General features: G+C 41.8%; 7 protein-coding genes across 13 annotated transcripts in view; 5 read left to right on the top strand and 2 right to left on the bottom strand.

Moving 5' to 3' along the window:
• LOC113218345 (kelch-like protein 28) overlaps positions 1–3057 on the top strand; it is a 4873-nt gene extending 1816 nt beyond the window's left edge. Inside the window, exons 1-2 of one of the 2 annotated variants that reach the window (XM_026438652.2) lie at positions 799–1010; positions 1697–3057. In XM_026438652.2, the coding sequence (XP_026294437.2) occupies positions 1753–2769 (1017 nt within the window). In that variant the 5' untranslated portion in view covers positions 799–1010; positions 1697–1752 and the 3' untranslated portion in view covers positions 2770–3057. Of the gene's footprint in view, positions 1–798; positions 1011–1696 lie in introns of those variants that run through there. The other variant, XM_052272611.1, reaches the window with a different exon arrangement.
• A 2392-nt stretch (positions 3058–5449) lies between these two features.
• On the top strand, positions 5450–9878 carry LOC113218328 (protein ref(2)P). Its single transcript, XM_026438630.2, has 9 exons — positions 5450–5637; positions 6638–6867; positions 6950–7075; positions 7187–7542; positions 7623–7887; positions 8006–8233; positions 8312–8665; positions 8744–8854; positions 8935–9878. Coding segments are annotated over exons 1-9 (1803 nt in total). The 5' UTR covers positions 5450–5635; the 3' UTR covers positions 9066–9878.
• LOC113218327 (cytoplasmic FMR1-interacting protein) lies at positions 9871–17736 on the bottom strand. Of its 2 annotated transcripts, XM_026438628.2 has the most exons (18): positions 17617–17736; positions 17123–17354; positions 16865–17044; positions 16595–16776; positions 15281–16524; positions 15093–15175; positions 14846–14914; positions 13974–14047; positions 13706–13879; positions 13368–13596; positions 13064–13263; positions 12845–12978; positions 12570–12761; positions 12272–12475; positions 12032–12126; positions 11709–11947; positions 11467–11614; positions 9871–11380 (listed from the first exon to the last, which is right to left on the bottom strand). In XM_026438628.2, the coding sequence occupies exons 2-18, from the start codon at positions 17330–17332 to the stop codon at positions 11195–11197; spliced, it is 3843 nt and encodes a 1280-aa protein (XP_026294413.1). In that variant the 5' UTR covers positions 17333–17354; positions 17617–17736; the 3' UTR covers positions 9871–11194. The 2 variants fall into 2 exon arrangements, with proteins under 2 accessions (XP_026294413.1, XP_026294414.1); XM_026438629.2 differs by lacking the exon at positions 14846–14914.
• A 75-nt stretch (positions 17737–17811) lies between these two features.
• LOC113218329 (kxDL motif-containing protein CG10681) lies at positions 17812–18926 on the top strand. Of its 2 annotated transcripts, none has more exons than XM_026438632.2 (4): positions 17812–17979; positions 18076–18275; positions 18352–18489; positions 18573–18926. In XM_026438632.2, exons 1-4 carry the CDS (start codon positions 17834–17836, stop codon positions 18719–18721), a joined length of 633 nt encoding a protein of 210 aa, XP_026294417.1. In that variant the 5' UTR covers positions 17812–17833; the 3' UTR covers positions 18722–18926. The 2 variants fall into 2 exon arrangements, with proteins under 2 accessions (XP_026294417.1, XP_026294416.1); XM_026438631.2 differs by having other exon boundaries at positions 18570–18926.
• A 69-nt stretch (positions 18927–18995) lies between these two features.
• Positions 18996–21152, top strand: LOC113218358 (BLOC-1-related complex subunit 7). Of its 2 annotated transcripts, XR_008011754.1 has the most exons (5): positions 18996–19194; positions 19289–19351; positions 19436–19560; positions 20547–20675; positions 20869–21152. XR_008011754.1 is itself a non-coding variant. In XM_026438666.2 (4 exons), exons 1-3 carry the CDS (start codon positions 19006–19008, stop codon positions 19550–19552), a joined length of 369 nt encoding a protein of 122 aa, XP_026294451.2. In that variant the 5' UTR covers positions 18996–19005; the 3' UTR covers positions 19553–19560; positions 20547–20733. The 2 variants fall into 2 exon arrangements, 1 of the variants encoding a protein (XP_026294451.2); XM_026438666.2 differs by lacking the exon at positions 20869–21152 and having other exon boundaries at positions 20547–20733.
• On the bottom strand, positions 19705–23293 carry LOC113218354 (centromere/kinetochore protein zw10 homolog). 3 transcript variants are annotated; one of them, XM_026438662.2, is made up of 13 exons: positions 23130–23293; positions 22615–22817; positions 22352–22537; positions 22103–22279; positions 21784–22026; positions 21494–21707; positions 21255–21403; positions 21028–21182; positions 20778–20953; positions 20492–20701; positions 20279–20416; positions 20068–20201; positions 19705–19962 (listed from the first exon to the last, which is right to left on the bottom strand). In XM_026438662.2, exons 1-13 carry the CDS (start codon positions 23152–23154, stop codon positions 19747–19749), a joined length of 2226 nt encoding a protein of 741 aa, XP_026294447.1. In that variant the 5' UTR covers positions 23155–23293; the 3' UTR covers positions 19705–19746. The 3 variants fall into 3 exon arrangements, with proteins under 3 accessions (XP_026294447.1, XP_052128569.1, XP_026294446.1); XM_052272609.1 differs by having other exon boundaries at positions 23084–23220; XM_026438661.2 differs by lacking the exon at positions 23130–23293 and adding an exon at positions 22965–23123.
• Positions 23294–23460: 167 nt separating this feature from the next.
• Positions 23461–24326, top strand: part of LOC113218348 (polypeptide N-acetylgalactosaminyltransferase 2-like) — an 88802-nt gene continuing 87936 nt past the window's right edge. Inside the window, exon 1 of the mRNA XM_052272614.1 lies at positions 23461–23842. Within this exon, the coding sequence (XP_052128574.1) occupies positions 23753–23842 (90 nt within the window). The 5' untranslated portion in view covers positions 23461–23752. The remainder of the gene's footprint in view (positions 23843–24326) is intronic.

Below are 24326 nucleotides of genomic sequence, written 5' to 3'. Positions count from 1 at the left end.
CCTGACGAGCACCAAGGAGTGGGCCGATTTTAAAGCTGCGTACCCAGTCATCGTCGACACCATGCTTGGCGCCTCCCAAGCCCAAACCCACTCGTCGACGCTGTCAGTCTGGGAATAACATGTAAAGTGAGAGCCCCTGAGTCACAGTACAGTATAATTAATGTGTGGAGTTAAGATTTTGATTTGTATGATGTTGCATTTACCTGTTTCGCTCTTAGAGCCGTGTTTCTAAACCGCCGTTTTTCATCGGTTATACATTTCAGTGTCAGTGTATCCAAATATTGGGATTCATTTTTTGTCTTTGGATCGGTGTCAGCATGATCTGATCTGTACCTGTTTGGTTGGCTATCGGCCCTCCTGTTATTGATTGTGATTGACCATGCTTAGTAAAGTTTTAAGTTTCCGTATTTGGCGTTGCGGTATTCACTTTGAGGCTACTGTCTCTCACGCCCCATTTTCCGTCACACACATGCCGCCGCGCGGTCCCCCATCTCTCCGTCGGCCGAGCACAATGTGTTCCCTACCCACCAGGGAGCCAGACCCAGACAGCCATACCGGCTGGGCGCTCGTAGCATGGCGACGGCTTTCTCAGGAGGACAACATTTCAATGCGATACCCTAATGACAACGGTTTAGAAAGATATTTTTCAAAACGTCATTTATTTGTCGTTTTAGACGAGCTTGGATAAGTACTCTGGTGTATATCGGTGAGCCCCCGCGCGCGCAGCACGCGAACAGTAAGTTTGGTTGCCTACTCGCTGGGCGCGGACGCTGGGGAGGAGGGGGGAAGCCAGCAGCCCGCGGCGCTCACCCCTCCAGCCCCCGCACTCCACACTTCACCCTCACAGCTGTGGCCGGTAGCAAGTTAGTACCGGAGCTGGAAGGCTATTCCCCAATAAAGTGTAGTTTCATTCATATTTGTTTACAAGTTTTGGCTGCAGACTTCATTCGATCAAACACTTTATTCGAAGCCGTCATATTCCGTTAATAGTTGGAGTTGGTGGAAACCTGGTGAGTGGACGCTGGGCGCTTCGCAACACGTGTGATGAAGGGGTTATGAGGGACATGTCATGTCATTGCCATTGTTCCTTTTGTTTCTTTGGGACCAGGATGTGCTTACCTCACTTACTGTACATTCCTTTAAATGGGAATTATTTTTTGTGATTACAATAGAGTTAGTATTATGAGCCAAGACATTTGTTTTCTTGTTTCTCTTAGTAATTCAGTGTCTGATGTGGAAGCTTTATGTCCAAAATGGTACTGAAACAGTGCAACGTTCCAAAAGTTTGTTTGAAATGAAATAAACAGCTGTGACGTACATTGAAGCGGTTCAATTTCCTTAATCTGATGAAGTTCAAGAGTCTACGTAATTTTATTGCCTATGCACCAATTTGAGTGCCAAGCGTTGTCGCTTATGCACATGTAAACAAACATTTGACTAACAAACTGATTTCAATTACCGTTTCATTCAAAAGTTGCATTCAGTTTCATATTTTCATTTCTTATTTTTGCGTCAACAAGCATGGGCATGGCATATGGGTATAGGTTCTTGCCATAGTGATTGCTGAATTTCTCAAAGTAAAGGGTTTACCTCCGCAAAGGTTTACTTTATTTTTAAGCTCTCCTAACCGTCTTGAATTGTGCCACACGCACCCAACTTTAAATCCCTAACTCCCTCTTTCTCACGTTTGATTCAGGGCCCACCGACTCCGGAGGCTCCGAAGTGCTCGCACAACTCCCAAGAAGTTTAACCATGGCTGCTGAACGCCATGCTAGCATGCCCCTGCTGCTCCTCGCTGAGCAGACAGTCGATGGCGCGAGCCTGAAAAAGTCATCGGAGACCACCCGCACCCACCTGGCTAAGCTGGAAACGAAGGACAAGCGCGTCTCTTTCGTGCCGGTGATGGAGAGGAAAATAGAAAAGGACGCGGGCTCCGCGTGCGAGTGCCTCTCACTTGATCTGTTCTGCTCACATACAGATGCAAATTCGCTCATGATTCAGTGCAAGATGACTGTTGAAGACTACGACTTGAAATCAACCAAAATCACCAACCAAACAATTAAAGAGGAAAGCTTTGTTCTGAAAGATAGTGGCCATAATGCTGGAGTGGTGTCCCTAAAGACGAACTCATTACACAATAAGAAGGTGACCGTCCTCTTCATGGTGTACTCCATCTCGGCTCCGCACCCCGCGACTGGCGCCGGCCTCCACCTCAACCGCGCGCGCTCGGAGGGCACCTTATGCGACGTGAAGCTGCTGGTCGACGGCGTGGAGCTGCCGGCGCACCGCGCGGTGCTGGCCGTTCGCAGCGCGGTGCTGAACAGGATGCTGACGGGGACGGGCGACTTCAAGGAGGCCCGCGAGGGCCGCGTCGAGCTGGTGGACACGTCGGCGGCGGCGGTCGAGAAGTTCCTCGAGTTTCTCTACACGGACCGCATCGAGGTATGGCATGACAGCGAGCTGGATCTGCTGCACCTCGCCGAGAAGTACATGGTGCCTGAGCTGCGCACCGAGTGCTGCTTGAGGCTGTGGAGCTGTGAGCCTCCCCGGGCCCTGAGTCTGCTGAACGCCACCGCCCTTGCCACCGGAACCACCATCAGCAGCGCGCTGCGCCAACGGCTCACGACCATCGTGGCCAACAACTTGCAGACCCTGACGAGCACCAAGGAGTGGGCCGATTTTAAAGCTGCGTACCCAGTCATCGTCGACACCATGCTTGGCGCCTCCCGGGCCCAAACCCGCACGTCGACGCTGTCAGTCTGGGAATAACATGGAAAGTGAGAGCCCTGAGTCACAGTACAAGATAAATTAATGTGTGGAGTTAGGATTTTGATTTGTATGATGTTGTATTTAGCCGCTTTTTATTTTTTGAGCCCTGTTTCTAATCCGCCGTTTTTCATCGGCCATACATTTTAATGTTAGTGTTTCCAAAGATTTGTATTATTTTTTGTCTCTGCCTCGGCGTCAACACGATCGGATCTGTTCCTGTTTGTTTTGCCTGCTTTTATTGATTTTGATTGACCCTGTTAAATAAAGCAATAGTGTTCTGTATTCGCACTCTAACCTTTTATTTCCACGAATAGAAACAGTCCAAAATTTTGCACACCTTTCTGCGTTGATCTAAAGATTTTTGTGTATAAATACATTTTTACGAAACAAAACGTAAGTTGAACTTAGCACGAAAGTTTGCACAAAAACCGAGACAAAGACAAACATGTTTACATTTATCGTGTGGCGTTACGGTAGTCTCTTTGAGACTGTCTTCTCTCTCGCTCTCAGCAAGGAGGTCCTCCCTCACTTTCCCTTGGCTCACACGCGCGCCGCGCGGCGTAGCCATCTCTCGGTCGGCTGAGCACGATGTGTTGCCTACCCGGCGGGAGCGAAGGCCTGCTTGCTTGCCGCACGATCGCGCACCGACCATGTCGGGCTGGGCGCTCGTGGTGTTGACAATGTTCTGATTCGATGTACGATTAAACAGGGTTTTTGAGTAAGAAATTCACGAAAATGTCGTACTTTGTATGTTTCCGAGTTTCACGGCGAATGGGCTGCAACTCCTCATCCGAGGGGCCCCCCACTGCAGTGACAAATGGCACGTCGAAACGTTCAAAAAGGCGCCGAAACGATATCTGCGCCCTCTTTATAACGTTTTTCCTGTTGGTTTCGCGGTGTTGGTCTTCCCCCGTGATCGGCCGGGCGGGATGCGCGTGTGTGGGGAGCATGCGTCAGCGCCGGGCGGGGAGGGAAGGACGCGATTACACGTGGGAAGCAGGCTTCCACTGCAGGCGCGGGGCGCGGGCTGTGCTGCTGGGCTGTACTAAGTACAGTGCCTGCATGGAGGGACCTGTGCAAGGTGCGACGAGACTGAGGTGGAAGGGTTCGCACTGACCTTGTTGTGTTGGCGCGGAGCCGGCCGGCTAGAGGAGGAGGCCCGCAACGCACATGTCTAATGATTCATCGGACACGTTTATATATTTGCTCTACTTTGACCCAGATATCTATATGCCGCGATAAAATGGCCGTGAGTCACGTGGAAGGGCCGCGTGCCAACTTATCGGAAGCGCACACTAGCGCCAGACTCATCTACTGCCGTATTTTTGCGCGTCGCATTCGTTCACCGAGCGCACCCCAATAATAACATTTGAGCGGGCGCGGTTTGAAGTCTGTCTGTCGGCGGGGACGATTTGCTGTGGGTTGCCTACATTCAGGGGTTTTGTAGGGAAAATTGCCTACCTACCCTAGGAGGCGACCGGGAGGAGGGGGGAGGGCGAAGGGGCGACCCCCCCCCCTCCCTCCCCTAATAAAACCGCACCTGCATTGGAGCGAAAAACGAAATGGTCTAAATTGTGTTTCTTTTGGTTCAGGCTACGGCACGTTCAGTGGTGGGAAGCGAAACTGTGCGCTCACCACATGGTCCATGAATTCACCGGAAGGTTGCTGATCTTCCACTTACCGTCGTGAATATCATACTGTTCTGTATGAGGCTCGTAAAGGAGTTTTGCCCACTTGCAAGAAGAAAGCGGCGTTACATTTTTCAAACCCGAACTTCTTTACCCATTCGTATCTGTGAAGGTTTTTCATTCGCCCTACGTTGAAAGGCAGACCGGCGACAGGTGTATTTCATTCACAACAGCTTTTCGCTTTCCGGGCTTCCGTTAGGGCAATGACCCCCTGATCTTCTCGAAGCGTCTCGGATCAGCATCAAAGGTAGAGGGGTGGAGGCCTGTGTGGCCTGTGGGCGGTCTGGCGCAAGCGGGGGCAGGGGGAGTCGGGTCGGCTCGGGTACAGTCACCTCCTTCCAGACCGTTCTCCGCGAGCCTCGGCACGACCAGGTGCCGGCCGGTGCTGCACTCATGTCAGCATGACGAGAAGTGTTGTGTGCGGGTGCGGGTGACGCACACTCCGGTCTGCCCGGCCCCATGCCGTGTCATTCCCGGACTCCGAACTGCTACCAACCTTGTAGCCACTCGCTCGGCTTTTGTCTAACCCCGATTCTTCCGCATACAATATCACAATGCTCCAAATTACGTACGCCATCCCGCGGCAGGAAGACATTCGGTGGTTTCGCGGGATAACTACTTCCATTTTTGTCATGGATCCGTGACTTTTGTCGCCTAACATGTCGCGGTAGTCTTGCGTGTGTTGGCAATTCGCAGACAGGCCGCGCGAGCGCGCTCTCCCCACTCTCACCCTCATGCCCCCAAATGGCTGTCCAATTGATTTATTCGAACTAAATCATTTTTTGCGTGATACCACATTGCACGGCGAGTATAGATACATAGATGCTAATTTATGATTAAAGTGCTGATTGGTTTAGAGCCGAATAAACCCGTAAATTCTAGATTAGCGTAACGCCACTCTTCTCATAGTCCTCTTCGCTAGCCTCGCGAGGGGTTCCATATCCGCTCTCTCGTCGAAGCGTCTGCTGGGGGGGCAGGGTGTTGTTTTTTGTTTATCATCATCAGTTGTCTGCTTCTCGCGAACCAGTCAGCACGTCTCGTAGGCTTGCACCACTAAACAGCGATTTGCGTTAGTCTGTTGTATAAATTGAAGACCCTTCGCAGCGGAGCCTCAGTGTTTAGCTGACTCCCTCAGCGTGTTCACATCCCTAACGTTGACCTCCATCATTGGATCAGAGATGTGAGTATCCTGCCTTGTTATTTCTACCCTTTGTTCTGCGCAGTGACCAACAGCCGAAGGATCGATTGATGTCTATTCATTGTAGTGTTGAGGATATTTAGAAATTTACCTTAACACTTTCTTCTTTCATCTTTCTCGTAGTTTCTTTGATGCGTTCCTGAATCATTTTGTATTTCACGAGCGATTTCGGCCTGAGCGAGATCGGTTCTTGCTTTTACCGGAGCGGCCATAGGCCACATATTGCGTCACCTGCTGCGGGTTTTTTTTTAATTTCAAGAAAATTCTATTTTCAACTTTGGCATTCTTTTATACGCTTCCAACATAGAAGTTCTCATGACTCACTTCCTATCAAAACTTGAACCACACTTTGGCTTTATTTACCCTGGTAGTGGCCTTAAGTGAATAAAGGTGTATTCAAATGAACCCCATTCCGCTTGGCAGGTGAATAGAATTCGGTTTCGTTGCAGAGAGACTCGTTTGATGCAAACCGGTTTTGATAGTTCGGCACAAATTAGTCAATTAGTGCTGACGTTGCAGGTCAGGCGCGATCGACGCATTTGATCAAACAAGCACTATGTAGGCCTAGGCTAAGGGTCCTCCCCCTTCCTCATCACCCACCCCTCTCCTCTCCCGGAGCTCGCTATCGGCGTATGCTACTTATGCATGAGGCTGGTCAAGGACCAACTATTTTCTATTATGGAAGACTTTGGGACACACACAACTTACTGAATGCGACTGATGCCATTGTTTCAGGTGTAGTCTCACAGAAAAATGGCAGTATTTAATAAAGTATTATTTTATTTAAGCCCTAGTGACTTTTTAAATTTATTAACTATTTGTCAACAAGTACTTTGATATTGTCGCACAAGGGGTTGAAAGCATACCTAAGAAAATGGAGGAGCGTCATAGCTCATGTAGATTTAAATTTAAAAAATAATACAGTAATTAAAATCAAACCCTTTTTCTTTTTACATCAAACTTTATTTTCTTTTTATTTTAGGGCGTCCTCCTCAGAGACTCCTAATCAAAACACCAGCTCGACGGCCTCAGTTTCCTTCAAGGCTTATTATATGGTGAAAGATGATGACAAGCCAAAGGAAGTACGCCGTTTTGGAATGGAGCAAAATGAAGTGACTAGCTTTGAGTTGCTCAAAGAAAAGATCCGTCAGGTCTTTCCTGTTCTCAAGCGTACTGATCTTTGTACTCCAGAATTTACTATTACTTGGAAAGGTAAGAAAGAGGTTGGACCAAGAAAATTTACAGGTTCTTTAGTTCTTTATCTTTATTTATAGTTTTTCATCTTTTCCCTCAGACTTTGAAGGTGATGACATCATCATTTCATCAAATGAAGAGCTTCTCACTGCTTTGACAGAAACATCTGATCAAGTTCGTCGCCTGTACATTTCTACAAAGAACCCTGCATCAGGCATTTTTGGATGTAAGTCCTCAAGTATTTTAATATTTAAAATTCCATGAATTTTATGAAAGTAAATTTGTGAACAAGATGTGATCATTTTCTTTTTGTAAATTTTATTCTTCTCCTTTACAGCTCCATTTGAATGGAAACCTGTGGTGATTGAGAGTAAAAGGGCATTTTGCCCTCGTGCTTCTAATGATAAGAGTGGTGCAAATGATTCAGACGACTCTGATGACTCTGGAGAAGAGTTGGATGATGTATTGGCTTCGTCTCCCGGAAGGAAGAGATCTTGGCATTCAGCTGTCCGTGCCTCTGTGAAGCATCATCCCAATGTATGTTGTGATGGCTGTGAAAAGTATATAGCTGGTCATCGTTACAAATGCTTGGAGTGCCCTGATTTTGATCTTTGTCCGGATTGTGAATCCCAATTGATGCACAAAGATCATATCATGCTCCGCATTCCTTTATCCATGAGCCATTATACCAAGGTAATTTCATTCTCAAGTTATGTAATTTTAAATTCTTTTTTAGAGGAGAGTCACAGTCTAATGGTATATACTTGTTTCAGCTTAACAACTTCTCTAAAAGCATGCGTTACATGTCAGATACTCTTTACAAAATTGACAAGCGTTACAAAAAGCAGGAGCGCCGTCGTAAAGCCTTTGAATCAGCTCACTGCTCCAGACCATGTGGTCAAGTTGACTTTGCTGATTTCATTGATGATGTGCTTCAAACTGCTAAGCGAAGCAAGCGTGAAGACAGAGAGTCAGATAAGAAGGATAAGCGGGAGAGAAAGGAATCCCGTGCCACCACCTCATCTGCATCAGCTCGTGGTTTGTAATCCTAGTTAATACTAGATACGTCACTGCAAATATTGGACTCTTGTGGCTCCAACAAAGAAGTTCAATATTTTATTCTAACTCAATCTGTAACTATTTGGTCTTATTTCAGCTGGTGGTGCTAAAGCAAAGGCCTCAGCTCCCGGCCAAGAGTCATCTGCTCAATCTGCTCAGTCAGCCTCTTCTGATAATTCTGGACGCAACCAGAATGGTGGATGCCCCTTCTCTTATAATGCCTCCAGTCTTCTTGGTTCATTCTTGAATCCTGAGACTATCGGCAATCTACTCAATCCTCAAAACTTGAATACATTGCAGCAACTGTTTGAGCACATGTCACCAGGTAAACAATTTCTGCATTGAACAAAATAATCTAACAGCTGTTAGATTGCATTCATAACTTCAATCTATTTTCTTACAGTTCCTGAGCAAGTATTAAAAGAGGTATCACAAAATTTGGCCAAAGTGAACCTAAATGATGAGGAACATGCTACTACAACTGCTGCCTCTGCTCCAACCTCTCCTCCTACCAATCCATTCGCTGTGAACAAGTCAAATGCCTCTTCTACTGAAGAGCCTGATGGTGCAATTCCATCTACTTCTACTTCTGGTCAGGAAGTGCGCAAACCTGTTCAGCCTCAAGCTACAGTCCAAGTGTCCTCAAACCAGCCTGATGTCAATTTGTCTGGAAACTCCCAACCTCAGTCTGGTCGATCCTCCCGCTCTTCAAGTGAGGAAGCAGATACCGAGGGATGGATGGTTGTCGATCGAAAAAGTAAGTTTTGTTTTATTTCCTTTCTACATCCACTTAAATAGGGTTCTGTTCACTTATATACTTCTTCATGTTCTTCAGTGAAAGAAGGTGCTGCAAGTGCAGATCAAACCACTGTTTACCCAAAGCTTCCAATTGTGGAGCCTACATCCATTCCTATTGTTGAGCCTGTACAAGCACCACTTCATAGTGGTAAGGAATCATGTTATTAATTCTTCAATAACTTCTACAAAAGTTTTCTTCAAAATGTTAAAACTAATTCTATGTTACAGATCCTGATGTCGATAAATGTCTGCGGGACCTTGCTGAAATGGGATATGATGCCAAACAGAAGATAATCATTGACTTGGCAGTGGAGTACAAAGGAAATGTCAGCCGAGTTCTTAATGTGTTGCTTTCTTAATGTCTTTCACATTACCTACCATAAACTAGGTACATCTTAAACCTAACTGATTCTCTGCATAGCTATGGGTTATGGTGTTTCTGTTTCTATAGATATTTTATTCCAGTAATCATTCATGTTACTTAGTAGGAATAAGCCCTCATTTTATGGATGAAATATGGTGTTTTTAAGTAGGAGTTTTAACCCTGAACTTGGACGTTGCCTTTCTACTGAAAAAGTAACTAGTGTAGACGGAAATATTGTGACTACTGCTGTACTAGTACTATGCGTTTATCAGAATAACTTTTACTGCAATGGTTTGGTTTCTTTTGTTAGAATGTAAAATGGAATGAAAATTTAAACATTCTTCTTTTTTTTTTTTTCCGTAAATAGTATTAAAAGAGTACAGTACTTAGCAATTACGTACTGAACTTAAACTGCATCTTTGAAGATGCAAACAATCATTTGACTTCTACGCTTCGAAGGGCATTAGGACGCGGATAAACTTCATCACAAACTTTTCAATGACTTGAGAAAAATTTACTATTTATGTGATAAATGTGATAGTGATATCCCAGATATCTGTTAGTTTTAAGAATACTTCAAAATATTTGTTGTTAGTATGAGTTAAGATTATTTTTGTTTTATTGAAGCAATGTGTTTGGTAGTATGTATGCAAGGTATGTATTGATTTCATTAATTTTGTTTACTCCTTGTATGGTCAGTGCTTGAGTTCTTGTCCATCAGCAACTTTCTTTTCTCATATTTTTCAATGTATGTGTGTTGATTTAACTTTTCTTCTAAAGTGATTAATAAAGATATCATCTTAAAGTCTGTAAGGTATAATTCAATGACTTCAGTTACATAGTCTCAAGATAATACATAACAGCCATTTATGGAACCAATCTGAAATTAAGGCCTTCTGTGACTAGCTACAAAGGTTCACTGCCATAATAACAAATTTCCAAAGTAATAATAGAACATTACACTACATTGTGTATTTTTTTTGCCAGGCAGCAAAGGACTTATATTATCACCAATCTTTACATAAGAAGTATAAATATAAGGTGCATGCACCTTAAATTGTAACAGGTTTTGGCACAAACAGAACAATGAAACTCATCTCCAATTCCAAAGCAACAGTCAGGTCACACTACAACATGACAGCACAAACATTTGGGTTTGGCTTTGGCAAGAATATCCATACACAGTACAGATTTCTAGGGTAAAAGAATACTCCAACTTCAAACAAGGACCTGAGTCAAACAAGACCATAAAAGGTTTGTTAAAGCAAATAATGTTAAGTCTCCTTGACTTCCGTTGCATTAATTTGACTAATTTTATGGGACAGCTAACTTTTGTGGGCCACACTGTAAAATGGGAATGTCAGAATAGAAGGATTACACACTATACATGCATACTATTTCAGTACTAAAAACTTGGATAAATGCATAGTTTTTGACTTAGCTCCAGCCCTAAGATGACAGAAAAACTAAATTGGAAGACTGAAGAAATCAATATCAATCTAAAAGATAAATATGTGGGTAAAGGGCAAGATAAACACAAATACGTACATAAATCAAAATAAAGGAAACAAAAACATTAACATAATAACTCTTAAAGAAACATTTTAAAATTTAATGGAATTGTACTCGAATATAAATAATATCTAGATTCTACAACATGTCTAATTTATATAAAATTGAGCCATATAAGAGCTCCCTCTAGGGAATGAAACAGAATGAAAGACATTGGGAGTCTTCACCAAAAAGTATGTAACACCAAAAACAATCCATTGTCACACTAAAAAGCTGTTTTAAAATTCGCTTGTAGTGTTTGTTTTGTAATTACATATTTTGTGTTTTAAAACTATGTAATAAAGATTAAAAATGTATGTTTTGTAAAACCTACAGAACAGCACAAATTTTTAAAAAGTTATAAAATTGCATATTAGAGTACATTGTTCATGAATGAATCATGTTCAGGATACAGTGTTTGCCTGCTCGTATGTTTTAACAATTAATCTCCATTTCTGTGCTTTGTGTACTTTGTACCCACACAGTATATGCAACTCCAAGAAATAATGCCACATTTCACGCTTGCGTTCACAAGCATCCGCTCATACCTGTAAGATATATATATTTATATACCTAAGCATGATGCCCAGTTTGATGATAATGAGCCATGGATGCTGGTGGAGGTGGTGGGAAACACCTCACATGCTCTATTGAAGTTGAATCAATCTCACTTGACTTCAGGAATTTATTCAGAATGGCAAATATTTGAGAGTTTAAAACTTGAAACCGACGAATTCTATCCACCATCCTTTTCAGAGGCTGTGAAAAAAGACAAATACAATCAACAAAAAATGTACCAAGAATGTCAAGTTTAAAATCATGCACATCTTGCGATCTATACTCACAATGCCCTTGACTACTTCATCCTTTCCATCAACACGCTGCACTCTCAAAATGTGATAACAGAAGTCAAGAGCCTCAAATCTCCTTTGCTGTCCAAGCAAAACTATCATGGTACAACCAGCCCAGTTGAGACCCTCTCCAAACAGCTCCCTATGAAACAGAAAAAGGTTTGTGCAATCGCAAGTGCGGGTGAATTGTAGAAAAACTTCACAAAAGATAAATTTGCACAGGTACAAAAACTTACTCTACTGTGAATTCAGTATCCCCAACAGGGATGCAGTAGACAAATTGCAATGCTGACCACAGTCTATGGAACTCAGAGCATTCATCTACATTCATAACACCATTGGATGGGGGTGGACCAGCCCATATGGGATCATCTAGAAAGCTCTTTAGGCGAGTTAATACCACCTCAAAAATTGACAGTCCACAGCACAATCTCTCTCGGGTTAATAAATCTCCCTCACGAGAAATCATAGCTTGCTGAAATTTAAAGTGAGTTATGATAACTGCTGTTTGTGAATAATGGTTAAATAATGAGACTTATAAGATGTAACAGTTTCTTACTTTAGCAGTTCCTAAACGTTCTATGTTAGGAACAATTTGAATGGCTGCATATTTGCCTTCCAATCTCTTTTGTTTTGTTTCAGGTTTTTCTCCCTCTGACAAAAAAATTTAAAACAAATATTTTTAAAACAATGAAAACAAAGATGGAAAATGAAACATGGAGTAAAAATAAGACCATTTTGCTGGCAGCCGACCGAGAATCGGGAGCAGTGAAATGGTCTGTTAAAGAATGGCATCTACCTTTGCAGAAAGGTCGTGGCAAAATATTTTGGAAGGGAGCAGCATGAAGTAAGTCACACACTTCTTCTTGAGAGAGAGCTTGCTCCAGTAGAAGACAAAGTAAAATTGTATTACCAAGCTCTCGGAAATTGTGGAATAACTCAGTTTTTGCATCAGGATACTGAACTATATCATTAAGCTGAGCATGGTAGTAGCCCAAAACACCTTAAAAAATGCCAAAGTATTGCAATAGTTAAGTGATGTAATATAACTTATACAGGCAGGGGAAAATCCCAACTTTAATGTTTGCTTCGCTTACCTGGAGAGCCATAATCATATCTTGGCAACTTGCAAAGTTTAGGCATTGCATCCATCAGTATCTTAGTAAACTGAAGAAGATTTCCTTGAATAAGACTTCTCACAATCTTTAAGAGTTCTTCCATTACCACAGCAATACCCTGATAGCCAAGTAAACGGCATAAAGTACGGAAATGGTAGGGTCCAACAAAGCCTGTAATTGTACCAAATGAAATATTTTAATAATACCAAGCTCAGTTGTACAGTATCATAAGAATACCCCCAAAAGTTTATTACCAGTGTACTGATCATGGATGGCTGAAAAGGCTATGTTGAGCTGTTTGCTACCCCATAAATACTGATGACCCATTTGAGGAGGTTTGTCTCGGTGTACAGGCTGAGTGAAAAAGATCCCCCGACATTTGACAAATCTAAAAACAAATGTGAGAGTTTTAACTTTTTTCCCCACATATTTGATAAAGGCACATACATAGCATGTTCACCAAAGAAGCAAACCTGTTTGTGGCTGCATTATAGCAGTAATTAGGTAGGAAGTCATAGTTCAGCTCCCAAAACACATGTAATGTGATTCGTCCATAGGGAGCAAGCACATTATGGTTAGCTTCTCTAAACATAGCATCATAATCATCTAATGCTAGAAATTTGGACAGGAGCTTGTGACAAAAACGATTAACTTGTAGAAGGCTTTCCAGATCCTAAAACAAAAAAAAAAGATAATAAATAACATTAATCTTTGTCCACTTTCTCCTTTTTTTTTGACAAAATAATTGTTTTTGAATACAAAGTGAAGAAAATTTACCACAACACCAGTAATATCACCAGCTTCAAATTTACTTATGGCCAGATCTAAGGATTTGTGCATGTCAGCATTAATACGCTGTGTAATGAGTCTGTTAAGATCAATAGAGCGCCCCAACAGGAGAACATGTCTCTGTTTCAAGAGTGTCTCATATCGGTTAGCTCGGGGGTATGGAAGATAGGCACCAGTTGCTGCACATTCACTTCTGAATCTTTTGTCCAACAAAATGCTAAAAAGAAATATGGTAAATTTAATGAAGAACACATACTACGTTCTTTCACCACTACAAAAATTTGATTTTTCTATTATAAATTATCTATAAAATAGTTCACTCTCACCTGCTGGCAAGCTGTTTGTAATGAGTAAATATCTGTTCACTGAGTTTGTACACAAACTGATCAAAGCACAGATTGACTTCAGCCTCAACTTCATCATATAAAAATTGCTTCCGGAACACTGTTAAAGCATAATGAGCACTGTCATTATACAAGTCCAAAGGATAAAGGACATATCTGAAAGAAAGAAAATGTGTATCGTTAAATTTATTCATTGGAAGACAATGTTTGAACATTTATTAGAAGCTTAATTTTAATTTTAAAAACTTACTCCATCATTGATGGTTCCTTGTTGCGCAAAATTTGGTCGGTTAAAATCCATGGCATGGACATCTCAATAGGAAACTGAAATTAAATTCAATCCATGAATTAGTGAATAAAATTCTTGATGACTAACTCCTGAAGATTGGATTAAGATTGTGAAACAAGCAACCATTAGTATTACAATCTTGGTTCATTAGGCTGTTTTGCAATTCCTCACAATGACAGACACATACTCCAACGCACACAATTTAAAAAAAAATTAAAAAAACATCAACAGAAACAACAACAACAACAACAGAAACAACAACAACCAAACGACCACCAAAACATAAAAGGAGAGGTCTTTACGAACAAATCAAAACGATAAGCTCAAACTGCTTAACCGCCACCTAAAACTTACTGACATTCATGCAAATCAGGCGTACTACCTAACTAGGTGGTTAGGAACAGTAAATACATATAATAAAACTAGTTACTGTTATCAATAAAACATAGAATAAAAGAAGTTTAGTTAATTATAAAGTTGCCGGATGCTGGCAAGTATACTGGTTGTCATACAAAAAACGCAAATAAAACACAAGGACTAGACGGCAACGCAAAACAACAATACATAAAAGCACAACACTTCTTCCCACTGCAATGCAATTAGGATGTTAAAAAAATTTCTATGATCTTGGTTTTGCTGGACGACACTGTAGTAGAAGTGTCTGGGTGCAACTATACCTTTTAATTTGATTTAAGGTATCTAATAACGTGCCAATAAAGCTCACTAATTAGCCAGAAAAAAACAAGCAAAATTACACCTATGAAACCGTACAATGAAAGAGTGCAATCTACTATACTTAGAAGTATTAACACGCTTCCAGGCTACTTTAGTACCTGAATTCTTTTTTCCATTGTGATCAAGTCGGTGCATTCATCATTGTGTTGGTGTTGTACCATACATTTCTAAAAGAAATCACGTTGTTTTTTTTTAAATACAATTAAACACATTAAGCTAATTTATTTATGTGTACAGAAATGGAAATGACTTTTGTCTGAGTTGAAAAATTCCTATTATTATGGTTGAATTAAATATGAGTCAAGTAAGAACTCACGCATCAAACCAAGTTTAAAGAATCTTTACCTGTATGCGCCGCCCCATTGTCATTTCCAAGTAGAATTCTCTGTACCATAATTGGGATAGGTCGCAGCATTCTTGGAGTGACTCTGTAACATGAGGGTGAGAGACATAAGAAGAAAGTTTGTTGAACAGAGAAATACACAAGAAGGTGGATTGATGTGTATACATTTATGCTCTGCAATAGCACTTACCACTAAACTTGAGGAGGTAGCTCCAATAGAATGATGTTTTGTGGAACTGGTCAATTTGAACTAGAAATTGGCCGTCAATATCTTTACGAAGTGTTCTTTTACCTCCTGATTTGTCCGCAATAAGAGATTCTAGCATTGTACGAACCATATAGAGTTGGGTTGAGGATGGACCCACATTCCTACGAGGAACTTTGATTCCAAACCCACTCTCTGGATCTTTCTTTCCTTTCAAAGCTGGGTCTCCAGGAGGTTCTACACCTCTTTGCCAATCTGCACAGGTTTCTCGAACAGAGAGAAGAATGCTTCTAATCAGGTCCTTCTTATTTTTGACTGCCTTTCTCAGAGGCTCCCTCAAAAACAGTTGGATGAAATCTTGAAGTTCTGCATAAATATTTCTACGGATAGAATCAATGAAAACTGATTCCATACGAGCTATCAAGACCTGCAAGCCCTTTATCATTGCAATAACTTCAATAAGAGCATACTTTTCTTCATCACCATAATTATAGCGAGTAGCTCGTTCATATTCTTCTGCTTCAACAGGACACTGATTGTTCTGGTGATGGTCAGTGGGATGAAGTAGCTTCCATGAGTATAACTCTGTTACAACACTTGTCCACTCTGACAAAAGTTGAAGGCCTCTTAGAGCTAGATCAGCAGTGTCCTTGTTCTCAGCATCAGTTCGTGATTCCTTGTAAGTTGTTGTGACTTCATTGCTGTACCTGGCTAACTCTGAAATATACTTTTGGTGATCTTCTCGTATCTGGGGTAAATGCACCATTAGATCTGACTGAGGGCTCATTGCAGATGAAGAAGATAATGGCCACTTTCCTGGTTCATAATGTTTACTTCTCTTAATATAGTTGAATGGAGCAATTTGCATGTCTCCAAAAAGAGGAACAACTTCCAAGTTCTTAAAAATGCGGTCAATCTTGGCAAGATTCAGCTTTTTACGTTGATCTAATTTAGAAAGAGCTAGTGGCTCACCATCCATTAAAAACAGACCAAAACCCATGACTTTAACAAGCATGTGTTTTTCATGTGGAGCCAAGTACATGCGAGTCTCCATCATATGCACGCAGAGAGAAACCACATCTGAAAGCAAGTCCTCAAAACCAGGAACCCTTTCTAAATTTTCTTTAACTGTGTCACGGATCTTGTTTTGAGTGGCCAGGAACATGGATAAGTTCTGACTTTCTTGCAAGGTTTGAGAGTCGGCCATGACCTTAAGAAACTGTGCAGCTCTAAAAATGTTAAGATAGAGTTAGTAAATAGAGGATCATATTTAAAACCAAATAAATGAATATGTATTACCTTCTGTATGTTGAATAATCATTCTTTACACTTGATTTCATGTTTTTAAGTTCATCTAAAACTGCAAACATGTTGATGAACTTCCCAAGTGTAAGCATGTATGCTTCTGACACAAAATCTTTTCTTTTTTCCAGATGACAGAGACGTTTAACTTCTGAAGTAAACCTTTCAATAGCTTTGCTCTGTAAGAAGAGTAAATAAAGTCTGGCTGGTGATTTGAACGAGAATCAACAAATGACTTGTTATGCTTCAGATAAACTTCCAAAATACCTGAAAGTACATGAAGTTCAACAGTTTGTTGACTTCAGGTGCAAGAACTTCAACTGTCTTTTCATATATTTCAACACGATTGGGTTGCTCATTGGATTTTGGTTGAGGAATAGCTCGAGAGCAGCACCGCCAAGTGTACAGCATCACTGCATGCTCCACTCCCTCCTCTAAAAGTTCGTTCTGTTGAAAGAAAATAAGAATGTACTTAAGGCAGAGTAAGTCTGGGCACATGCAATAAATAATACTACTGAAACTTACCAAACTTGCATGAACAGTGGCCTCTTCGATGTACTTGGCAATACCAGTAACAAATCCATTGCGGTCTTCAAAGTTGGTATCAAAATTTACTCTATATACAATTGAGCATGGTTGTGCTTCAATGCATGGCTGTTCATCCGGCAATGTGAGTTCATCCAGAACATCAACGTTGGATAGGGCATCAGACAAAGTCACTTTGTCGGTTGTCATTTTCTGTCAGCAGGAAGTGTCACTGGAAAAGGAAAAACAGGGCAATGCGAATTACCGCCAGACGCATTTCTTGGAAATGTTTAGATCACACTTTCATAATGATAATTTGAAATTTTTGGGCCAAAATTTCTTTTAATAGTAGTACTTAAACATTTCTGACAGATTCTGACGTACTCTAACCTAAGCACCGACAAGCCCATATCATATCACATGCATAAACAAACCACGATGAAAGTAATACCAGTCGGTAAAAAATAAAATAAAACATTTAAGAAACCAATTACCTGGACAAGAGAGAAAATTTGCAACTACCCATGCAACAGAAAACCGTGAAATTATTCGCTGTCACATACCGACTAACCATAAACAAATACACACCCACACCCCACCCATCCGGACCCGGACCATTATTCGCAGGTCGGTGTCAGGTTGAGCCACAGAGCCCAAATCTTCGATTTGACAGTTCAAGAGTTCAAGTGAATTAGGACAAATTACCTCGCAATGGCATCTGAAAACACACCCGAGAGTGATTTGGGGAGCATCGAGTGTTTTCAAAACTATACTGCCTCTGAAGTATTCATTCAGGGGCTGGCAGGTATTGTTGACCAACAAGATGTAGAGGCAATGGTTCGAGCTCAAAAACAAATGTACGGTTATGTTTTTAACAATAATCATTCCTCGATTTTATTTTTCAAAGTGTTGTAAAACCTTTTGATTAATTTTTCCGTTTTTGTTCATTTTAGGCTACAACGATTCGAAAAGACTAATGAAATGCTCACAAACTGTAACGCACTTTCAGTGAATCGTTTGGCTTCAGCTGGGACTGAATTTAAGAAACATACTCAGCTCCTTGTTGACATGAAGAAAGATTTAGACCAAATATTTCGAAGGATTAACAGCCTCAAGGCAAGGCTATCAAATCAGTATCCTCAGGCATTCGCTGGTATGTTATGTACATGTTTGCGAAAGTTGAGTTTAATTTTATTAACATGATAACCAAATTATTGTATCCATGTTAGCCGTCCCAAAACCTGTATCTACTCTCTTGGATGAGGAGGGTGAAGACTTGGAAGATCCAGAGGGTTCCCTGGATGGTAATCGCACTCCAGTAGCACAAATAGCTATGCCATTAGTAGAAGGGGCTGGTCCTGTGACAGGTATTATTTCTGCTCTTTCAGTGATTCCTTGAGTAAAATATCAATTTAGTCTGATAATTTTTTAATAAAATCTATTTTTGTAGGAACTGAAGATTCAAACGACGAGAAAGAAGAAGAGCGAGAAAGAGAAAGACAGTTAAGAAGGGGAGGTACTTTGAAGTCAAATCGGAGCTCTTCAACAGATAGTAACAATGAAGACAATTCATCTCAATGTTCTTCTGATACTGGGTAGTCTTGATGTTTAGGGGCCCCCGTGGATTGTTAGTATGGGGGGATTCTGTAAACTGTGATACTTTATCTTAGCTACTTATATTTTAAAATCTGCTTGATTTTAGATCAAAGCAAAACTTAATTTAACTGTTTCTTTTGCAAGTACGTTATTGATTATCTCATTTGAGTAAGCTTAAGACCCCAAATAAATGCACATTTGAAAGGAAGTTGTCACTTTAAATGCCCCCCGTCCCCTCTCTCCCCCTCTCTCCCATAGGTCCTTCCCCTCCCTCCCTCCCTTCCCCAATGCCCCTGTTCCTGGCATCTGGAAATAAGCAAAGCAAACACAAACAAACAATGGCTTCTGCTTCAAGTACGAGTGCCCGCACCTTATTTATCGATTCAAAATTACGATTAGCCGATAGAGTTCAAGTTAATGTCAACAACATAGCTTCTGTCGCGAGACAAATCAACAGGGGATCTAAATCCAGTGAGGTATTTGGTTGATTTTCAGTGGACTCCTTCATAGGTTAGGTGTCTTGTCAATTTTATAATCACATAAACTGTCGTCTATCCCTTTCCCGTTTAGACACTTTTTCACACAGCGAAAAACATGGCACTTCAAGAACACGCAATGGAAAATACTGAAGAGGTAATTGCAGTTAGGATAGAACTGTGTAATTGCATGTATTCCATTTTAGAAGTATACATAGTAACCAATCTGTTTCTTTCTCAGAATTTGAAGAAACTGCAGCAAAACATGACCTTACTAAACCAGCAATTCGAGTCTATACAACGGAATGCTTTGCTGTTAGATGAGGTGAAAGAACAAGTTCGAGCTATGCAACGGTAATGTTTCAGGTAGTTGTTTCCTCTGTTTGATAGGTTGCAATTGCAATTTGATAAATTACTGGGAGATGTGGTTGTGGAGGAAGGCAAATGTGAATCAACCTTTGGTGATGCATAACTAAAACTCATTATAATTTTAAAAATATTTTCATTCCATCAGTTAATAAATATAATTTATTCAAAAAAGGTAAAAAAAACTCATTTAATTTTGGCCAAAACCTCCGCACGTCTTTGAGTGTTTTGGAACAATGCTCTAATCAGTTGTTTCACTTGCTCAGTTGTAAATTCATGTGCAAGTGGACCTTTGCCGTCTGCCCATCTTTCTTCAATTTCTCGTAGGCTAGCACTTAGAATGTTAATAAGCTCTTGAAACTGAAGCCACCTCTTCACAAAGAGAACAACTTCATCACCATTCTAAAAAAAAAAAATAAGAGGATTATAAGGATGTTATTAGGTAAAAGTGCTCCTAAGATTAGTTGTAAATGTGTTTTACAAGAAACTCATGAACTAATAACCTACTTGGAATAATTTTGGAATTCTTTCTTGAACCATTTTGAAAAGTGAAGTCAGCTTAACAGCTGTATTAGCAGGTATGTCTTCAACACTTGAAACTCTTATTACTAGCTCCTCAATGAATGCATTAGCTAGAACACCTAAGAATAAGAAAGCAATTGTACACTGTGCTACTGGGTACTGGATGGAAAATGTGTTTTTCAGAAAAATATCCTACCAATTGATTTACTATAAACATTTCCAGGAAGCACATTTTGCCATACTGACTGCAGTAATTCCAGTTGGCGCAAACACTGACGTAATGTTCTCTCCGTGTCAGGCGACAGCTCAGAATTTTCTCCTAGAGTAGCCAACCCTAAAAAAAAAACAATTAAAATTTACAAACGGTTCCATAAAGTATTACCTGAACACTCTAAGTAGAATGACTTACCTGACTCTTTCACTAGGTCTAACATTTGCTTCCTCTGCTGTTGCATATGTTTTAGGTATGTGCTAGTACCAAGGTGTCTTAGAGTCTGAACATAATCAACAAAAGTAATTGCCACATCAGCTTTAAGGACATTCCGCAGGGAGGCTTCAACTTCAAATCCAAGAAGCACCAAACGATGAGCAAGGTACATGCAGTTGTTGTGGAACAAAGCTACAAAGAAATAATTTAAAGATTTTTCCATCCATCCTTTGAAAAAACAACAGAAAAGTAGACAGATAAAACTCACCAACTTGTTGAGGAATTGTGCTCAACAACTTTTCATGAATAGTAGGCACAACACATATGTACAATTCAAACACTGACTTTGCTGTTGACAGGTAATACTGATGCAGCTCATTCTCTTGAGCGACACCTTCCTCTAAAATTGTACCCACAAGTTCAAGAACTTCAATGGTTGATTTGCTGTGGAGACCACAAAGTCAACTCTAATATATCTTCTAACATAACTAGAGTACACTAAATAATTAATCACTCACCTCACAAAACACGATGGAAATTGAAAGAGATTTGGATTTAATTCATTTTCTGATTTAATGTTCACATTGGCAAAGGACTCTTGTAGTACTGAATTATCAATTAAAGCATCAGTGTTTGTGTGATCAAGAGTTGCACTGAGAGCCACAGCAGGAGTCTGATAGTCAAATTTTCATGTTTAGCAAATTAATTATTCCGAAGAGCACTGCCTGAGGAATTTGTATCTTACCTGAGGTCCCACTTCAACCATGTCTTGAAGGTCTTTCTTCATGATATCTCGGGCAATTTTTAAATAATTTTCACATGTTTTATTAGCACACAATGCATCAAAATTTTGAACATAGTCCACAAGACTATGGTTTTCTTCTGATAGGAATTCTATAAGGAAATAGTGTTATCTGAGCTACTCCACTGTCAGAAAATGATACCGTAATCAAGATTCAGCACTGAAAACAGTGCCATACATACCAATTCCAACCATGTAGTTGTTGAAAGCAGCTACACGTTCTCGGATGCCGGTGAAGTTTTTAAGCTCTGCACTGGAACTTGGTACAGTTTCCTTTAAGCATTTCTTTATCAGATGGTCTATGAATTCTTCTGAAGAACCAGCACCCAATAAACTTATAAATGACTTGTCATTTTCAAATTGCATATCAAGCTCACCATGCAGGAATTCAAAGCACTAAGAATGAAAAATCAAAGGTAAGATATAAAACAAAAATCATGAGCAAAATATTTAAAAAATAAAATGCTATTACCTTGGTGAGATTGTCTAAAGTAGATAGATAATTTGGCTTCCTAGATGTCATTTTAATTGAAACCTGAATTGTACTGTACAATTCTCCATCCTCAATATTAACAGACCCTTCATTATTAATAAGTGGGAAAAGGATAGAGCGCGTGAGAAAATTTCTAAATTTATTCATCCATGGGTACAGCTCTTCAAGAAGGTGGAGAGCTTGAAGAACCTCTTGCAATTCGCTGAAGCAGCTAGACTTTATCTAGAAAGTAATGATAAACTTTCAATGCTTAAACAATTCGCAAACGTTCCAGATGCAGGGGTGAAAATTAAATTACCTTAATAGTAGATTTGAGAGTATTGGTTGCAGCATCTGTCGTTTCCCATGAAATAAATAAGTAGAGCTTGTCAGTATTTTCTTTGCAGAATTTTGCTACTATTGATGTGAACTCTCTTATCAATGATTGATAAATGTCAAGTTGTCGGGTTTCTTTGCAAGAGTTTTTCACCAATTCCTGATAAGTTAACTAATTAATACAAGGATAGCAAAATGAATAGACATATTGCAAACTTGATTCCAAAAATACCTTAAATGATTGTATAGATTTAGCAGCATCGACAAACTGACCATCTTTGCAAGCATCTTCGACATCTTTCATAGCAGATTCCATTTGAAGTAGTTCTGTGGTGATTGACAACACCGCTGAAGCTTCTTTCAGAGAAACATGAAGATTGCGTAATTCTCCAGTTGAGTTCGCCAGATCACATTTTGTCTGAAAGTAAAGAAAATAGCCACATCGTAGAATACATACGATTACTACCATTAGAATACAGGATCAACATTTCTCACCTGAAACTCAATGCGGTTAAACAAGTTGTTGATTTCGTCTGACATCCTCACAGCCTTATCAAGGAAACTCATAGATTTTTTAAGTAATGGATCAAAGTCAATGAATTTAGTCTTCATGTAATCATAAACTCGGTGCTTAAGTTGTGATACATTCTGAGAGACATCCACAATCCGTTCTTTGAGGTCACTCATTTCAACTTGGCCTAGAAAACAGAAATTTAAAAAATAAATAAGTTGTTAAATGAGTGCGGAAACCAAAACCAAACAATATACATGTCAAAACCAGATGTCATTTGGGTACATTGGTGTAAACAAAGGCATAGGGCGGCACTTGCATCCCTTTAACCGACCTGCGTTGGCCAACACAGCTTCAAGGAAACTGGGCCTCGTCATATTATTATAATTATTTTAAAAAAATAAGGTTAAAATTAATGTGACGAATTGTCAACTAGTTATTAATAAAACCCACTCTTGAACCATAAAAGTGAGGTTTGATGGTCGGTTGGCGCTCTTGCCTGCTGGCTGTTGGTGCCGTCCCATTGCCACTCCACAGTCCCGCCGCACGAAAGTCACTGAGACGGAGTGGAGCAGTTTCGGTGTCGTGCGGGTGGCCAGAAGCCTCAGAGCGGAATCAGAACCTTGATGATTTCAAAGCGTCTATCGCGAATTGTTGTCCAGTGCACGGCGCGTTGAACGTGTCGCGTGCACGCCGTCTCGGCCCCAGTGCGCCGCAGTCGCTGGTTGGCACTCCCTGCCAGCGCCTTGTGTGGGTCGTCGCGGCGCCCACGGCGCACTCGCGCGGGCGTCGGCCGAAGCTCGCCGCGGTCGCGGGTCGCGGGTGCAGGACACGGTGGAGGTGGAGGGGCCTTAATGCACGGCGCTGGATGGTGCTGCGCTAGGCCCGCTGGGCAGGGCAGGGCGGGCAGGGGCAGTAGTGAGCGTCGGCCGCTCAGAGAGGCGAGTGCTCAGGCGAGAGCGGGGTCCTGGCTGTGCGCCGTGGTAGCGCCGCCCAGCGCACGCAGCCGCAGCGCGACGGAACGGTGCGAGGGAGGGCGGGCGTAGCGGGGCGCCCCGCGAGTGTTGTTGTGACTACAGCCAGCGCAGAGTGCGACCGTGGGCCTCCGCCGACACGGCCAAAATGAGGCGGAACGTGAAGCTGCTGCTGCTCGTGTCCACGGCCTGGATGTTTGCCATCTTCTACTACCTGCAAACGTCCAAATTCACGAAGGTCAGTGGGCGCGCGCGAGACGTCAAGAGAGGTTGTGTTTGTTGTCGCCCAGAATGAATGGCGAGTTTTCCTGCGCGGCGGGCCGCGGGGCCGCGGGGCGCGCTCGCGGTGCCCGGCCGCGGTGTCGCCGGGTGTGCGGCGAGCGCGTTGGTCCGCGAGGAGCGGCGGGCTCGGCGGCTCGGGTTTGCTCGCCCGGGATTCCATAACCTCTCCTCCTTCCCTTCTGCCCGATTTGCGCACGGCGCGTACAGGCAGGCCCCGGGGCGGGGCGGGGCGGGGCGGCCGTCGACTTGTTTGTGTGAGTGGCGCGTCCGCAGCTTGGGGCGGGCCGAGTCAAAGTTCAGCCAAGGACAGGGGCACCGTGGACGGGACGGGGACCCTGACAAGCGCGAGTAGAGGACCGGGGCTGCGCGATCAGCTGATCGCTGTTGTGGTGGAGCCCCGCCTACTCGGCCTTACCGAAGGACCCGGCTGGTCCAGTTAG

This window comes from Frankliniella occidentalis, unplaced genomic scaffold (assembly GCF_000697945.3).
Source record: "Frankliniella occidentalis isolate FOCC.00 unplaced genomic scaffold, Focc_3.1 Scaffold213, whole genome shotgun sequence".
NCBI classification, from domain to species: Eukaryota; Metazoa; Arthropoda; class Insecta; order Thysanoptera; family Thripidae; genus Frankliniella; species Frankliniella occidentalis.
This window is presented reverse-complemented; position numbering and strand designations above follow the sequence as displayed.